Source organism: Tubulanus polymorphus, chromosome 8, assembly GCF_964204645.1.
Source record: "Tubulanus polymorphus chromosome 8, tnTubPoly1.2, whole genome shotgun sequence".
NCBI classification, from domain to species: domain Eukaryota; kingdom Metazoa; phylum Nemertea; class Palaeonemertea; order Tubulaniformes; family Tubulanidae; genus Tubulanus; species Tubulanus polymorphus.
In genome coordinates this window covers 7,839,127-7,855,289 of record NC_134032.1, presented here as the reverse complement: position 1 = coordinate 7,855,289, position 16,163 = coordinate 7,839,127, and the positions used below count along the sequence as shown (strand labels likewise).

The following is a 16,163-nucleotide window of genomic DNA, read 5'->3' as shown; positions in this document are numbered from 1 at the left end:
CGTTCAACGCACACGGGACGAAAAACGTTTTCAACTACACAAAACGTTTTTCGCAAATCAAGCAGTGCTTGTTTCGCGAAAAACGTTTTTTGCTCCTGAAAAACGTTTTTTGCTCGTGAAAAACGTTTTTTGCTCGCGAAAAACGTTTTTCAGTTCGGCGTTTTGTGTTTTGCCTCCCCCGCACACGGCATAGCAAAAAACAACGTTTTTTCGGTGCCGTGTGCGTTGGGCTTAACAAACAGCCCGCTAAGGAACTCACACTAACGCCATGAAACTAGCATAGAATTGATGAATGAAAATTTTATAAATTTTGCCAATCGAACCATAAGGTAAAAAAATGCTAAAGTTTGTGTTCACTCCTTCCGCCACGAGGACATTTTTCAGAAGCAAAACCCATGTTGTTGTTTTTTTTCATTTTATTTTCTGGCTGCCTAATATTGAGATTCTGGAAATAGCTACACTTTTCTACGTGTAAATAGTCCAATAGTTTATTGTGGTTTTTTTCTCGGGTAGATGTTGATGTATAGAAGTCCTCTAAGTTGATAATCCCGCGTGTTGACTAGATAGGAAAAGGCACATTTCGAAACGCAAATTTTCCAGATGAGAGTATGGCCCTGGGGTAGTTGTATGGCATCGACGGTGCAGCTCCGATGAGGATGGGTTCTCCGTCAAGTTTACTAAAAGTAAAAGTTTTAAACTGGGAGCAGTTTTGTGTTTCTAATATACGTACAGTGCATAGTTAGGTCCGTGAATGTACCGGTATCGCAATCAAATTGACAGTGCTATGCGCATTGATAGACCGTTAGTAAGAAAGCGGCACAAACACGTGAATATTGAATACATGTTTGTACACTTACAATACAGTCTTGATTGGGTTTTATTTACGTTGTCACGATTATGTTTTGGTAGTTTTTAATGAGACTGATGTCAAGGGGCAACTTTCCCGGCAGTCACCACTGCGCGTAGATATAGACTGAGCTTGCTATCCTAAGGCCAAAAACGGAGGCAGCGTTCCAGCTATCGCAGCAATGAGACTGAGTTTACAGTCAAAACATCAGAAACAGTAAACGAATGCGTATGCGATGATATAGAGCAAAAGTGGTCAGACAGTTCTATGCGTATTGATAGACCGTCATTCCTGTTCGATCTAAATCAGAACATATCTCAAGTGTCAAAGTCGGGATATGTAGGTGTAAGTAATACGTAAAAAGGCGTTGTGTTTAATTAATAGACTACGCTAATGGTGTCGATTGTGATTCTGTTTACTACGTTCAGTCCGCTTGCGTCCAGGTGTATAAGTACATTGTTAAGAGTCCAAATATGAAGGTTTTGTTGAAGCATGATTTCTTGGTTTAGGCGATCTATTAGTGAGTTTTTGAAATAAATTATAGTGTTGATGCGGCCGGAGCTTTGTTCTAGATTGTAATGATTTTTTTTTACAAAATGGATTCTGCGAGAAACAAAAGGTAGTTCGCGAGTGTGCGTTTGAAGAAATCTCTTTCTATTGTTTTAGTAATTCCTGTGTAGAAGATGTCTTGAGTGATATTTATAGGTGTGTCTAGTATGCGTTGAATGATTGGTTGTATAGATGAATATAATTGCTGTGCTTCTGTGCATGAGTATACTACATGATCATTCGTTGCCGCGCATCCACAAATTTTACAATTTGGATTAGTTTTCATTTTCCAAAGTACTAGTTTTGAAGCTGTTGCTAGAGTATTATGTAGTAATTTCCAATGAATATCACTAAATTGTCTATCAATATGATTATTATAAACTTCATTCCAAATTTCCGGCCAGTTCAGATCAGTATTTAACATTTCAGTAATTTTGGTTTGCCCTATCGGTGTGATTTGATGGAGATTTTTTAATAATAGAATTCCATTGATTTGAGATGAAAAAAGTTTTCCTATAGTACACAATATATTACCAAATTGTACATAGATTTTTGGTAATTCATCAGGATCTAAATTTTGGTCAGATAGAATTAGTTTCCAATGTTGCGGTATCGCGTTACATGTGTGTTTAGATTTATTTGTTGATGGAGTTTCGTTAAATGCTTTGTAGTTGCCACGATTATCGAATAGATGCCGTAGATTGGTTATACCGTGATGTATGTATTCTGTGAAATTGGTTTTCTTGTTGAGCCTAATTTATGGATTGCCAAAAATAGGTTTTTGCAGAATTTCGGTAATTGTCTCAGTTGTAACTAGATGTTGTTGAAAAACTGTCCATGATTTTGATAAATGTCTGTAGTAGTCATTTGTAATGACTTTTTGGGGTATTTCTTTGTGAATGATGTTTGAAATATTCCAGCCTGGGCCTAGATATTTTTGCAGATTGTAGTTGATAAGTTGTTTCCAGTGTGTTGGTTTTAGAGCGTGGTTTATTATCGTCTTAATTGCCTGTGTTTGTTGTCTGTATTTAATGTTGTGTAAGTCGAGACCTCCGTGTTCGATTTTTTTTTATGTATCACATCTTTACTGACAAGGCGTTTTCCATTGTCCCATAGGGAATTGAGGAATTTTGGTTTAAAGATTTTGATATATTTATCTATTCATGTTGTTATTGTAGCAATTTTATTTTTATAAACACTGTAAGGAATACTTGAAGGAGTACTTCACATTCATTTCCCATGATTTAATTCTTGATATCTTGGAAATACTTATTTTCTTCAAAAATACGTACCGGTACATTCGATTGATTTGGCACTAAAACAGTAGGCCCCCTATCTGTTATTTTAGGCCTAGTGTAATGATTTTCATCATCACAAACGGTGCTTGACCTTGACGCTGACCGTGGCGCTGAAGGAGTCGAAACTCTATATCAAACCCTAGGTAAAGACACATTCAACGCCTTGAACTAGAACAAAAGGCACTAATAATCATCTATCGCCAGCTTATAACATTTTGCTTTTCTTAAGTTCGCTTCATAAAAACAAAGACCGGTGTTTATCTCGTTGATTGATGAAGGTTAAAAAATTGCAGAACAAACGATTCTTAGATTTTTTGAATGCAGGAAAAGAGGAATTATACTTATGTGTAATAGTTAAGATCGTTCACTATTCACGTTTTGAATACGATTCATATTTCTTTAATTGATAAAAATTACCAAAAAAGTACCTTTGTGATAACCAAGGGACCGGTATTCACAAAGGGCTCAATAGTAAACTGGGTACCGATATATATTAGCACTCTAGCTTATTAAGCGGATTATCGGATTTAACGGATTAACACATATTCACCTCCGGTGTGTAGGCCTGCTTTTCAATGAGCTCGAAGCAGACGGTGCGTGCAATTCGTCGTCATGACAACAGTACTGGTCGCCTGCTCCCGACGTCGACTGAGCGTGTCCCGAAAAATACCGCAACACAATTTATTATCCGGGAGTGCGAGTGTAAACACGTAAAAACAATCCACAATCTGATATTTCGTTTTGGAAAAAAACATAACGGGAACACAGGCCGATCGATTCGAAACAACGGACAGAAGGTATGTATTATACTGTATTATTTATAATATTCTATCCATAACTTGAGATTTGTCTTCTTTGTACTATTAACGTTGACTTTTGGTGTGTGAAATTGTTCGAAAATCTTCCATTCTGTAAAATCGTAAATCCAGCGAACGTTCGCTTCATGCGGTGCCAAGTTTCATTGCAGGTAGCTTAGCTTTTATGCTCACTTTTTGTATTGGATCCAGTTTGCGCACGCACGTTTTAGTTAATTTTTCAATATGTTTATTTGCACATGTATATTCAAATTTCGAGTCAAACAAAGCTATGGAATTTCGAACCCGTCATTGCTCGGATGTAATCAAAATAACTGCATTTTCGAATCCCGGAGTTTGAATTTCATTTCGAATATTCCACATTATAATAATCATATCGCAGTCAGTCGAAAAGTTCAATATCTAGATCCATTCTTTAAAACACGCACAAACAAATCGGTGTGAGAAAACAATTCAGAAGTTGGGGGGCCAGATGTTATGTTCAATAAAATGGATGAATTCGAATGATTCGAATAATTCTACATACAGCAAAATAGAACAGATACTCGCGTGGACTTTTATAGTAGATTATTAAATTGTCAAAGTTGAAATCTATATACAATCAACAGATGGTGGATTTTAGGTGACCAGTTTATTTCAATTCAATTCATACCGCAGAAAACGCAGCTGATGGAACCAGTTTCTGTGCACACATACACCGAATCGGTATTTTAGGTCGATCGAAATTAGTTTGTCCGTTCCAATCTTGGGGTAATCGGTTTGATTTCTCCAAGGTCTAATTGAACGGGCCAATTTGGAACGGACCTTTCGCTATAGCCCCAACGCTTGGTAACTTGGTGAGCTCGTCCTTATCGAGCTGATGGACGATTCTTATCAAATATTAATTCATAAATTGAGTATCGGTTTTCATGTGACAATACTATACTCATTGTCTCTCGCATTCTCCTACGCCGACATTTGAATTCAAATAATTTCGCAATGAAAGCGTTGCGTGACGGTTTGACGGTTTTGTTTTATCGAAGTTTGCGCCGTTACCAAGGATTCAGAGCGGTGTAGCGGCTCAAAGTGGTTTGTGCACATATTGTTCCAACGAGAAAACCGCATTGGATCGATAAGCAATGAAACATAACTACTTCCCGGGAATGCAGACTATTCGCGGAGGCAGGGACCAGTTGCTGCTTAGTCACGGCTTAGACTTGAGACAAGTCTAAGACCAACTTAATTATACAGAGCCAATCCAACAATTTGATACCGGTCTTAGAATTTAAACCCACTTTTGGACTGATGTCACAACTGCGCAACCAGTCCCAGGGCCCAGTTCCATAGTCATGGCTTAGACTTAAGACCAATCTAAGACCATCTTAGTACTATAACCAATCTAACAACTTAAGACCAGTCTTAAAATTTGAGACAATTTTTTGACTTAAATCTCAACTGAGGAACCATCCCTGAGATTTAAAAATGAAAATGAATAATGTCCCCTTTCTTTGGAAGATTTTCAAAAGGTTCCACGATCATCACCCCACCCGCCCCCACCCAGACTGCTGTTTCAATGGTGCAAGTTCTCGTTACGATTGGAAATTCCAAACAAAATCCCAACAATTTTTACTCAATAACAGCCAGTGCAGATGTATCTAAAAATGCCTTTACGTAAATCATAAAAACCTACCAGAGTACAGCCGTTTGAATCGAACACCCAAGACCTGCCTTTGACCCAAGCATTCGGTCGATTATTCCAAGCCAAAATTTTTGGCTCTACCCCTACAGTACCTCGGTCACGGTCTATATCTACTTATTTTCTATGTAAAATCGGTAAATTAGCTTAATTAGTTATGCGACCAAAATGATAATTGTTCACGTCTATCCAGTTCAAACTGGTTTTCAGATTTTTTGTCACAGTTGTTACACAACAGTTTCCTTGTCCGCTTCGATCTAAATGCTTCTAAGACATGACCAATACTACCAGTTTTTACGATGGGTTTCCTGAATTACCGGTCTCACGCTCAACGAGCCCCCTGGCGTGCGGAAAAATGCCGATTGTGTAGAAACTACACTCGCCAAACATACTAGCGTAGGAAGGCATAAAACGTAGGGGGTCATTGAGCTATATTAAGCACGTTGTCTAGGGTAAAATATGGGCCCCATAGCGGCCATACTGTTTACATTGTTCTATGTACCAGTAGCACAAATTTCAGCTACGTACACATTGCCGCCTTTGTCCTGGTTCATATCTAATTGCTTGTGCGGCCGCGCTTCACAAATCATACATCAAAGATTTAACTTGTATTTATATATCTGTGGCCACCACAGTTCGCGTCTTGTGTGAACTTTGTCTGAACCGCGCGTGTTCTCATCCGCTAACAAGAAAACAGTGCGAACACTGTGCTGAAAACGTCTTGGATAGAACTAGACCTTGCCGGAGTTAAGGTGCTGATTTCTGTTCAAATCTTGAGAATTAGAGTAGCTCTTTTTCAATCTCACTTCTATGAGTCAAAAACTCCGAACTGTAGAACTGGTTTTTATTTGCAAGGACCAATTTCGGATTATCAATCGAAAACGCGAAAGAACAACTGGATTCTATAATCATTTCACACATCATAATGCTATAGAATTCGATGTCTAGAAATCAACCATTCTATAATCATTTCACACATCATATTGCTATAGAATTCGATGTCTGGAAACCAACCATTTTGTTAAAATGGTTTCGTCAAATTTCATTGTTTTATTTTGGTTATTTCGCACGATTTTATTATTTTTTTTTCAGACGATCCCGGCGACAAAATGGATTCAAGACTCGTGCCGAACTATATGAAGGCCTCAGAACCGAGGTTTGTATGAGAAAGATTGATAGGCACTCATTTGTTGCAATATTCTCCACTCAAGTCGGATCCGATCAGATAGGCCTAACCGTTTAACTCTGTATATATAACATATACGGACACCGCTGAATTCGGACTAATTTGCATGGTACCACGCGATCCGACTTGTGCGGTTTCTCTACATCAAAGATGATAAGAAATACACAAAGATTACAATTTCATAATTATATCTGGCGGGATGAGAGTGCGGCTGAAAACCGTATAAAATTCTGTTATATATGTTTGTAATATTCACTTGAACGTAGATAATGCATAAAGAACAAGGGACGGTTGCACAGTCATAGCTTAGATTTAAGTCCAGTCTAAGACCAAGTGTTCTATAGGCAATCAATAACAGTCTTAATATTCAAGACCACTTTTGGACGTCACGACTATGCAACTGGGCCCAGAATTTCATGTGTTGCCCACTAAGGCTTTTCAGCAAAATAAATCAAATCGAAGCCAATATGATATGAATGTATAATGGAACAATTTTAAAGGATAGTGATAGGTAAGTGATAAACTCGGAGTATAGAATAAGTTTTCGCAATTAACGAAAATGTGTGGGTTCAGTGGCAAAGTAAAGTTAAAAACGATAGGCTTTGTGATAGAATTGGAGTACGGACCTTTTTCATAAGTAAAGACTCTTAAGATAGATAATACCTAGTTAAAGGATCTTTCAAATTAGATCTTTCTTATTAGAAAAGACCAGGATAAAAGATATTCTTTTAAGATGCGATTATTACGCTAGGAAAAGATAGGACAGACTAAGCTTGTTTTTTTTCTTTAAAAAAGAGATAAGACCAGCTCAGGGAATTTCATAAATAAGGAATTTTTCCACAAAGATAACACTAGTCTAAACATTTTTCTGAAGATAGCTTCGACGAGGGTAAAGAAAATAAGTCGAGACCAAGCTTATAAGCATATCAAGCGGATTGAAAAAAAGAATTAAAACCGGGCTAGCTCATTTTGGGTCTACCAATCGAATGACAGTTTGGACCTAGTGATCTGTCACCTTCGTGCCTTCTCTTTTTAAAATATCGTAAATCTTTAAAAAAGTCATTGATTTTCTACGGAGTTTTTTTCTAATCCTACGTTTGTTGACTGTGTCTGTGTGTGTGTATGTCTCCCCCGGCAGCGGCCCATGGCGACTGGGAATCACTATTATACTGATACATAAAATTCAAAAACGAATTTCAAAAGAATTAATTCAATTCCATTTCGTCGCTTAGATTATGTCTTGTGTATACGCAGTTTTGAGGTATCAATTTAGTCGTGGATTAAGTTTTAGTTAGATAGGTTCGTTTACTTAACGACTAAGATGGAATGATGCATTTGATATTTCGGTGTCCTAGATTTTCATAAGCTATCCTTGGAAACTCCATGTAGGATTTCTTTTGATGTTGAAATTTGTGAATTGACGGTAAAAATTTAACAGAAAATCTGAAACCTGAAGGATTATTCTCGATTCGGGAATTCGTGTAAGGAATATCTCGAGAAAGGATATTTTTACTGCGTTTGGATTAACTTAGAAATCGAATTCGAATAGTACGAGAATTCACGAAGGATGGCTCAGTGCGAACACCAACAAAGGTAATGATAGAATTAGATAAACTTTTTTTTAGGATACAAAATATGAACGGCTTAGTTTACAATTTTTGTTTATCCCAAAGCCTTTTCTTGCACCGGTTTGCCTTGAATGTTGGGCCCAAGTCGGATATAGCATAGTATAGTGCCTTGGGGTAGAGTTGATAAGTTGTGCGGTTAATGTATCAGCGCATTAATACATTGGCGCATGAATACATTGATAATTGGGCATTAATGCGCAGCAAAGGAACAGTTCATGTACAGGTTGACCGACGGCTAGTGACAGTTGACTACTGTTGGTTGTTTGTTGGTTGGCCCATTGAAGAGTGCATATCTCACCCGCTGGTTGACGGTCGACGGATGACACGATGCAATGTTGTCGCCAATTTATGTACAAGGATCGTGGTGACAAAAATGAGACACTATATCATCTGCTGGTTGACGGTCGACGGACGACATTTCGCAATGTTGTCGCCAATGTATGTAGAAGGATCGTGGGTTGACTGGTTGACGGGTGACCACAAAACACAAACAAACAAGAGAAGTAAATCTAAACCGAAACAGTAAACTATAAGCATCAGCTGCGAAAGTTTCATTTTTGATTTTGAAAAAAGAGCAGGCGCGTATCGACGTCGTTCTGTAGCAATGTGAACAATGCCACATTTCACCGTCCCCACGTTTGTTTTTTTGGAGGCGCATCTCACGATGACAGTGATGAAAATAGATAATGAATCTCCTGTGAATTTGAATGCTTAACCGTGTTGAAACTAATATCAGAGAACTGGAATTGACTAAAGAAAAATAGAAATGCAATTTGTATTTTAATTATGGGGTCTAGCATGTGTTTGGTCACGTGGTGTGTTTGGTGTATCAGGTTAATAGATCGTTAATAGTTAATTTGTTGGTTGGTAGACACGTCGACACGTTGACACATGGAATGTTAATGGCTGGCGATGTGAATGTGTCGACATGACAACTTTCTGTGGGATACACATTAACCGAACAACGCAGTAAGCATACGCGAAGGAACTGTACTATGCAATACCCTACTTGAGCCGAATGTTGTTCACCAGTTTCTTCGAGATCTTACTCAAACTCGTTTAAATCGATCTTGAATTTGTCAGACTTATCACATGATTCCTCAATATTCGAACGGGGGTTTGGGGAAAATGGACGCGGGGAGTCGTGCTGTATATTGGACATGTCACGAACCTACTCATTAAAGACACATCCATCCGAAATGTTCAGTGCTGTAAACCGAACCACAAACAGAAAATAAAAGAAGTCTTGCCCCAGACCTGGAATGCATTGGACTACTTAAACTTTACAAAAACCTGATCACCATTCCATGAAATCTTCGGTTATCTAAATTTTAGCTCACTATGAATTGAATTTTCAAATATTTTCGTAGTAAGAAAATCGATAAGAAGACGCATTTTCACATGAAAATGTTAAGACAACTTTTTTGAAATACGTATGCAATTAGCATCTTAATTGATATGCATTGATGATATTGTGTATCAATTACGGTAATAATGCCAGGTTTTTTCCTGTTATAATGTATATTTTCTTAATTCAATCCATCTTCTACGATATTCTTACGAACGAATGCGGGATGCACATTTTTCGTTAATTCTTCAAATAATGATCAGACGCCAAAAACTAAAAGAAAAATTATAAAAACCGATATTATTAAATGCCTCACATATATCAGATTCAACAAACGGTTGAGAAGTTGTAGCCCCGGGAACCGCGGACGCTATTCAAGATCAACGAATTCTTAATCGTTTTATCTAGAAAAGTAGCAATTTTACAGACGGCTCCGAGCGTTTGCTTAGACAAATATGCGAGTCGGTTATACGAGGTGTATAAACATATGAAATTCGAGTCTAAATCTACAACGCTATTTAATCGGAACTAGAAGGTTTAGATTACACCAAGGCGTGTATTTCAATTATTACACTTAAGCCATAGGGTCCGTTTCAAAGAACATTATATGTTTCATCAGAACTGGCGAACATATGTTGGTCGTTTTTGTATAAAACGGCCCCGATTCGTATCCGAATTGCCGTCGGCATTGAGAGTTTATAAATTATTAAATGCACCAGACAATCACGCCGGGTGATATCGTTCTTAGCCTTGTATACATTCACATGCGACAGGTTTTCAGTCGGTGGTTAAATATACATTAAGTGAAATGCACGTCGTATTTCTTTCTATTCAATATTACTGGTTCGGTGTCGTTTGCGCGTTATTGAAAAAAGAACAAACGCCACCAGTCAGCCGTTGGATTCAAAACAAATCAAAACATTCCCGTATACCAGTGCAGCCGTTGATTGCGGGCTGACTTGTTTCAGCGATTTAAAAATTCGAAGATTAAGACAGGATTATACACCGAAGATTGAGCACTAATCAAAGGATTATCCATAAAGGATTTTCATAGCGCGATATTTGTAGCCATAGAAACGTATTAGCTTTACAGTAGTTCGTCTAAGAAATATTTTGCCGTCTGGAATATCGCTGGCTTTTATCTTAAGAGGTGACGGTAAAATCACGACGACCTAGCTTTTATTAATACTCGGGGATTAATATCGCGTTGGCTTTAAGTTTCAAGTAGAAACAAATCATGGCTGGGGTTATACGTGAAACGAGTGAAGTGGCTTTCTCATATTTGCCTCCGAAAAAGAAAAGGTAATGTTTAGGGAAATTTCATGAGTACATTTCTTCCGATTCTTCGGATCTATATTCATTTGCAAAGACTTTTTTGGGCTTGACCAAAGTCCAACATATACACGAGGCAGGGAACGACAGAAATAGTAGATAAAAAACATGTTTCCTCGCGTTTCCATGTGTCGGTGCGTTGCTCTTGAGGAATGAATGAGATTCGAAAATCGCACTAGGCTCAAACCCTTAGTTATTCAAACGTAGGTCAAATTTTGTATTCTCGATTATTACATTATTTCGCTAGAATGTATCCCTGCATAAAAGTACTAAGTCATTCAACAGAATTCTAACCACGCGATCCAGTCCCACGATGGTTGGAATTTGACTCCTAGGTGGTGTAATCTTGTATAATATGTATTAACTTGACTTCCAGTCCAATTATCACTCTGCCGGGGCGTTTAAAAGAAGTATATCCCCCTAGGGGTCCCTGTTTGTCCTTTTACTACTTCTACACCTTGAAATGTGGAAGTCCCTTCTTTAACTGTTTCCTCTATGCGATAGTGATGACTGAATTTTTGTACTTTTTAGACTTATAGTGAAATAAACTCATAATGATAATAATAATGATAATCTTGGAAATGAACTGATTTCGAGTCTAGAATCAAGCTTTACCGATAACATTGTATCCGGATCCAGGAGCCAGTTCCGCGAGTCAAGTGTTAATCTCATTTTTAACCCCACAGAAAGAACGTGAACTCCAAGTACTATTAAATCGGGTGCAGTTTTCCATAGCTGTGTTAATCCTGATTACCGGTAGTAACAAACTCGATTTTCATTACTTTAACTTTGTAATACAAAAGTAAGATTTGAACTCATTGTGTGGGATCTAGACCCAGTTCCACAGCTATGCGTTAAAATCCCCCATAACCGTATCAATATCATTTATGAATTAACGTGGCGGTAGACTGATGGTTTCAATCAGTTTGTAGTTAGTTTACTATTTTCCCAAATAAGGTAATTTCTATATCAATATCTCGTCGCAATGGCCTAAAAACAGCAGACTCCGCTCAAGTCGAGGGACCGTAAAAATGTGTCTGGCTTGAGTGATATCCTAGTTGGATGTCATTTATTTCATATTAAGTGTGACAAAACATATTTCAACAAACGTCCGAGTTGATCGGGTCTGACCAGGGCGTAGTCTAACTAATAAGGAATGTCCTAGCTACTGTAACCAATATTGGTAACTATGGCCGGTGCCTTAGCAACAACCACGCCATTATCGAGAACTAATTCGGGTCGGCTGGTTCGGTAGATTGCTCAGACTGTTATTGGGCTCAGCTGTAATAGCCTAGATAAAACCTAGATAAAAACAAATCATGACGAACTCGAAACGAACTAGACGTCCAAAAACTAGTTTGGGTTACATGAGCAGCGCCGTTGACTTAAAAGATCGTATAACTTCAGCCGGTTATCGTTTTCCTCTTTCTCGTCCTCGCAGCGCCTACCACGAGACCTGTATACCGAAGCGTCCGAACGTGCAGCCTGCCACCGACACTAACCACTCGCAGGGGGACTACGTCGCCTGCGACCAAGTGTCGCAAGATACCATCTGGAAGCAAGCCGTCGAAAAGGAGAAGCTCGGCCTGAAAAATTGGTAAGTTTCGACGAGGGGAGTGTAGATGCCAAATCGATAACATTACTAACACGAAAATTAAAAATGGCCCGTAGAATTGGACCGAAATTTCTATTTCTAAACCTAGTTTCTTAAATTATATCGTGGGTTATTACTTCATTAATATCAGACAGTCACTCGTCGTTGGAAACCACAGAGATTGATGTTTGTATTCTTTGCTAAAAAAATTGAATTCCACGAAGAATAATTCACATTCATCCGCCAGAATGCTTATGCATTTGAAACAAAATTCATGAATTTCTGTAGGTTTTCGAAGTTAATCAACACTAGATATCTTACCTATCAAGTAGTAAACATATCTCGGATTTAAGTTAAAACAAGATCTACTTGAGATTAGAAATTTGAATGACATGACTTTTTCGACTCTTCTATAGATACCTTTTCAACTAGTTTTTTTAAAACCGAAAAGTCGCATCTTAAAATCTGTGAAATTTCGACAATAGATTTCATTTTCTTATGTAGAATATGTACATAGTAATCTTTAAGTATACGTTATCTACTTGTCAAATGGTGGCTATTCTACTACATGTACCGGTAGGCCTACATATCTAAATTAATGTTAAATACGTATTTTTCCTTTTCAGGGAAACTAATTGGGGTTTCATCGCAGAGTTCGACCAAAGGGTGAGCGTTTATTAATTGATTTTTATCATCACCATTATTGGACTCAAGGATTATTTCGACTAAGCATTATTATTTTAACCTGGAAACTTCTTACAATTTGGAAAGTAATCATCTTCTCCATTAATGCGTGGTGCATGGACACTGTGGCCGCAAGGCCCCAGTTAGAAAAAAGCGGACTAAAATCCTGAATCGTGTAATGAAGGAATTAAATCGTTTTACGAATTCAACCCTTTTGCAAACCTGTAGAAAAAACACTTTTGAAATATCAAAGTTTTTTTTACGGTCGATGTATTTTCTCCCATTTGCAGGGCGAAATCAGGGAAAAGCCGGAACTGCCGTCCGTCGAGCAGACGTCGATATTTTCCGAATCGGTGCCGAACACGAACTCGGCAAACTACGGCTCGAGATTGAACACTGAAATTGGTACGAAAATACAAAACCTCGAATATCAATTCTACAGCGAGCGCAGACGTCGCCGACTAGGAGATGATATGGTCTGCTATTAATTGATCCGGATATTTCGTAGATTAATTCATTTTCGATAAGTCAAAGACATAGTTTCAAACCACGGAGAATGTCTACGCTAAGATTGTTAGACCAAAAACTGACGTTTCATATCTGGAGTATATTCGATTTTCCTGCCCGTTTTTGATCTCTGATCTGATAGTTGAATTCAATGTCTTTTCAACTTGGATTAACCTGCAATCATCTTAATCTGATCAGTCAGTCCGTCCGCGGTCAGATACCGAAATTCTACATGTTTGGGATATTTTGATTATAAATAAACTAAATGATTATTTTTATTAGAAAATAAATGTCAAGAAATCTTATCACGAAAGACATTATATGTTCTTTTTGAAATACAAATTGTGCCAATCAGGAAAACAATATTTTCTCAAAGTTTTCACGTCTGAATAGTGTAGTTATTGATTTTTTGAATAATGTAAATAGATTTCAAAGTATATAGGCCCTATGTGTTGCAGATTTTCTTTTTCTTTCGATCCTGTCACAAATGGTATATGTACTGCTATAGCGTTCGTAGACAAGCGACTGTCTATCTTTAGAAGTGAGAAAACACAATCAAAAGTATAGTCATGATTGCAGGAATCTTACTTTTTTACTGTTACTTGATTGGAAACTTATAAGTAAAATGGCCTCAGTTCGGAAACGTAAGTAAACATAATTCTTTTGTGAAAAATGCCCAAAAAATACACAACGGCCTGTAAATATGTTTAAATTTAGAAGCTGCGGTTATCAAAGCGACATCGATATGATAAAAGATAGGAGACTGGCGCCAGTTTTTTTTTTCACAAAGTAATTGGACACAAAATCGACTTTTACATTGGCCAGAAATACTCAATTCAAGCAAATGTCAGATTCGAAGATTGGTTGTCTTGAAGGATTTTGATTTTAAATTATAAAAATGCTTTATTCCGTAGAGAAAATTTCAACAAGTTTATATTTCATTTTACCACTGAATTTTGAAAAAAGAGATTTCATTATTCAAATGGTAATTCAGGGCCTTTAAGTGGATGGAGTTCCTCTTTGCAACGATGTGAATTACAGATTTTCGGAGTCATGAAGTTGACCAAGTCATTTGAAAAATGTTCGAAGGAAATTCTTTCATTTCATACAAAAATCTAATTTTGCATTTCATTGAATTTCCCATCTGCTTGGCGACTGTAATAAACAATGTTTGGTTATTTGCTCTTAACATTTCGAAATTTTCTTCTATTTCGACTGGTTTTGTTCGGTAGTTTTCAGACGTAGGATTCGTTGACGATATAAGTGATACACCCTCGGTCGTAGAACGAAACAAAAGAATATGAGCAAACCCTGTGAACCGTTGACGACGGTATAGATAATCTTCAGTACGTAAATTGAGCCGTAGCTTGCGACGAAACCCAGATACCAACTGAGGCCCATAATCAAAGATAGTTTAGCCACTAATATGTAACTCGTATCAGCGCGTATAGAAGTCGCTATACCCGTGCTCGTTTTCGTTTTTCGTATGGCATTGAGTGTGATAGAAAAGAATGTCAGGTTTACCAAACAAATCGTCGCGATCGGGACGAGATACGTGGCGATCAGTTGCGTCACATCGGAGATCCAACACGTGTGTATATCGAAGTATTTGAATCCCGTTTCCGGGTACCAGACGGAGACAACTCCGCAAGGAGCGATGAGAATGAGGGGGAGACACCAGGCGTAGACGCAATAGTGACGATAGCTGATCAGTCGCGCAGAATTGGGAATTATCGTCGAACTGGTGAACGTGAGAAAACTATCGTAACTGATGACATTCGTCCACAAAAATACGACGACCCACAAATAGTGCGCTAGCATGCCGACGACTGTGCAGAGATACGGGCGAGCTAGAATAGCCGGGTGAAAAACGGCCGTATTGAAAATGAGAATGGCCAGAAACAACGAACCTGCTATATGCATTAGCGTGAGTCCGGGTACCGTGCGCAGCGATTGAAATAGGGAAAATGTTATCAGAAGCGCTAACAGGCCTATCATTGATGACGAACTGGTGATTACGGTAATAATCTCTTCGACGTCGGTTTCGATGATATCCGTGAAAAAATCGTCGATACATACAATTACCCAATTACCGTGAATTCGAAACTGGCTTTTCGTCAATACCAGGTCGATGCCCGCCTCAGCTTTGACAGAAAACGACGAACCATTCGAATCGATGAAGAGTTGTTCGATACCAAATACTTTCTCGTCACGGCATTTCAACCGTTCGCATATGACGACATCATTTTCCGATACATTTCCGACGATGACGTAGTTGACGTATACACCGGCGGATGCTCGTATCGGCCTCCAGGCGCCCGTCGACACCGTATTGCCGTCAAGTGCTTTCACGTATTCTATGCCTCGTTGATTTATCAACTCGTAAACGGTCGTTCGTCTCGGACAATTCTTCGGAGGAAAATCCGGGGCATTCCTCACCTGTAAACGAAACGACGAATCGACCAGTTCGCAATTGGCGTCGGACGCGTTGAACAGATCTAAGAACGATCGCACAACTTCTTTTTCGGTTAGATGCGACGTTGCTCGAAAACGCGAAGTCGAAAAAGAATATATCGATCCGTTTTTAACGGCGATAGTAAATATCGAAGCCGGTGGTAAAGTAACGATACGCGCCAGCTTCGCCAATGGGGATTGAAATTCCTGACATCTATAGGAGACGCGTAACTTTATAAACAGAGG

The 16,163-nt window shown here is 38.3% G+C and overlaps 1 protein-coding gene across 3 annotated transcripts; it reads left to right on the top strand.

The window, feature by feature from the left end:
- The first annotated feature begins 2,725 nt into the window (after positions 1–2,725).
- LOC141909779 (ciliary microtubule inner protein 5-like) lies at positions 2,726–14,585 on the top strand. 3 transcript variants are annotated; one of them, XM_074800390.1, is made up of 6 exons: positions 2,726–2,837; positions 3,258–3,491; positions 6,277–6,340; positions 12,120–12,275; positions 12,899–12,938; positions 13,247–14,585. In XM_074800390.1, the coding sequence occupies exons 3-6, from the start codon at positions 6,294–6,296 to the stop codon at positions 13,442–13,444; spliced, it is 441 nt and encodes a 146-aa protein (XP_074656491.1). In that variant the 5' UTR covers positions 2,726–2,837; positions 3,258–3,491; positions 6,277–6,293; the 3' UTR covers positions 13,445–14,585. The 3 variants fall into 3 exon arrangements, with proteins under 3 accessions (XP_074656491.1, XP_074656492.1, XP_074656490.1); XM_074800391.1 differs by lacking the exons at positions 2,726–2,837; positions 3,258–3,491; positions 6,277–6,340 and adding an exon at positions 7,642–7,963 and having other exon boundaries at positions 13,247–14,580; XM_074800389.1 differs by lacking the exons at positions 2,726–2,837; positions 3,258–3,491; positions 6,277–6,340 and adding an exon at positions 10,337–10,648.
- The last annotated feature ends 1,578 nt before the right edge of the window (positions 14,586–16,163 follow it).

What these genes read in the sequence shown, in the direction of transcription:
- LOC141909779 (XM_074800389.1), top strand. Translation starts at nt 10,584, where the DNA reads ATGGCTGGGGTTATACGTGAAACGAGTGAAGTGGCTTTCTCATATTTG. An exon ending in AAGCTCGGCCTGAAAAATTG is followed by an intron (nt 12,276 to 12,898) that starts GTAAGTTTCGAC and finishes TTTCCTTTTCAG; the next exon opens with GGAAACTAATTGGGGTTTCA. An exon ending in TCGCAGAGTTCGACCAAAGG is followed by an intron (nt 12,939 to 13,246) that starts GTGAGCGTTTAT and finishes TCCCATTTGCAG; the next exon opens with GGCGAAATCAGGGAAAAGCC.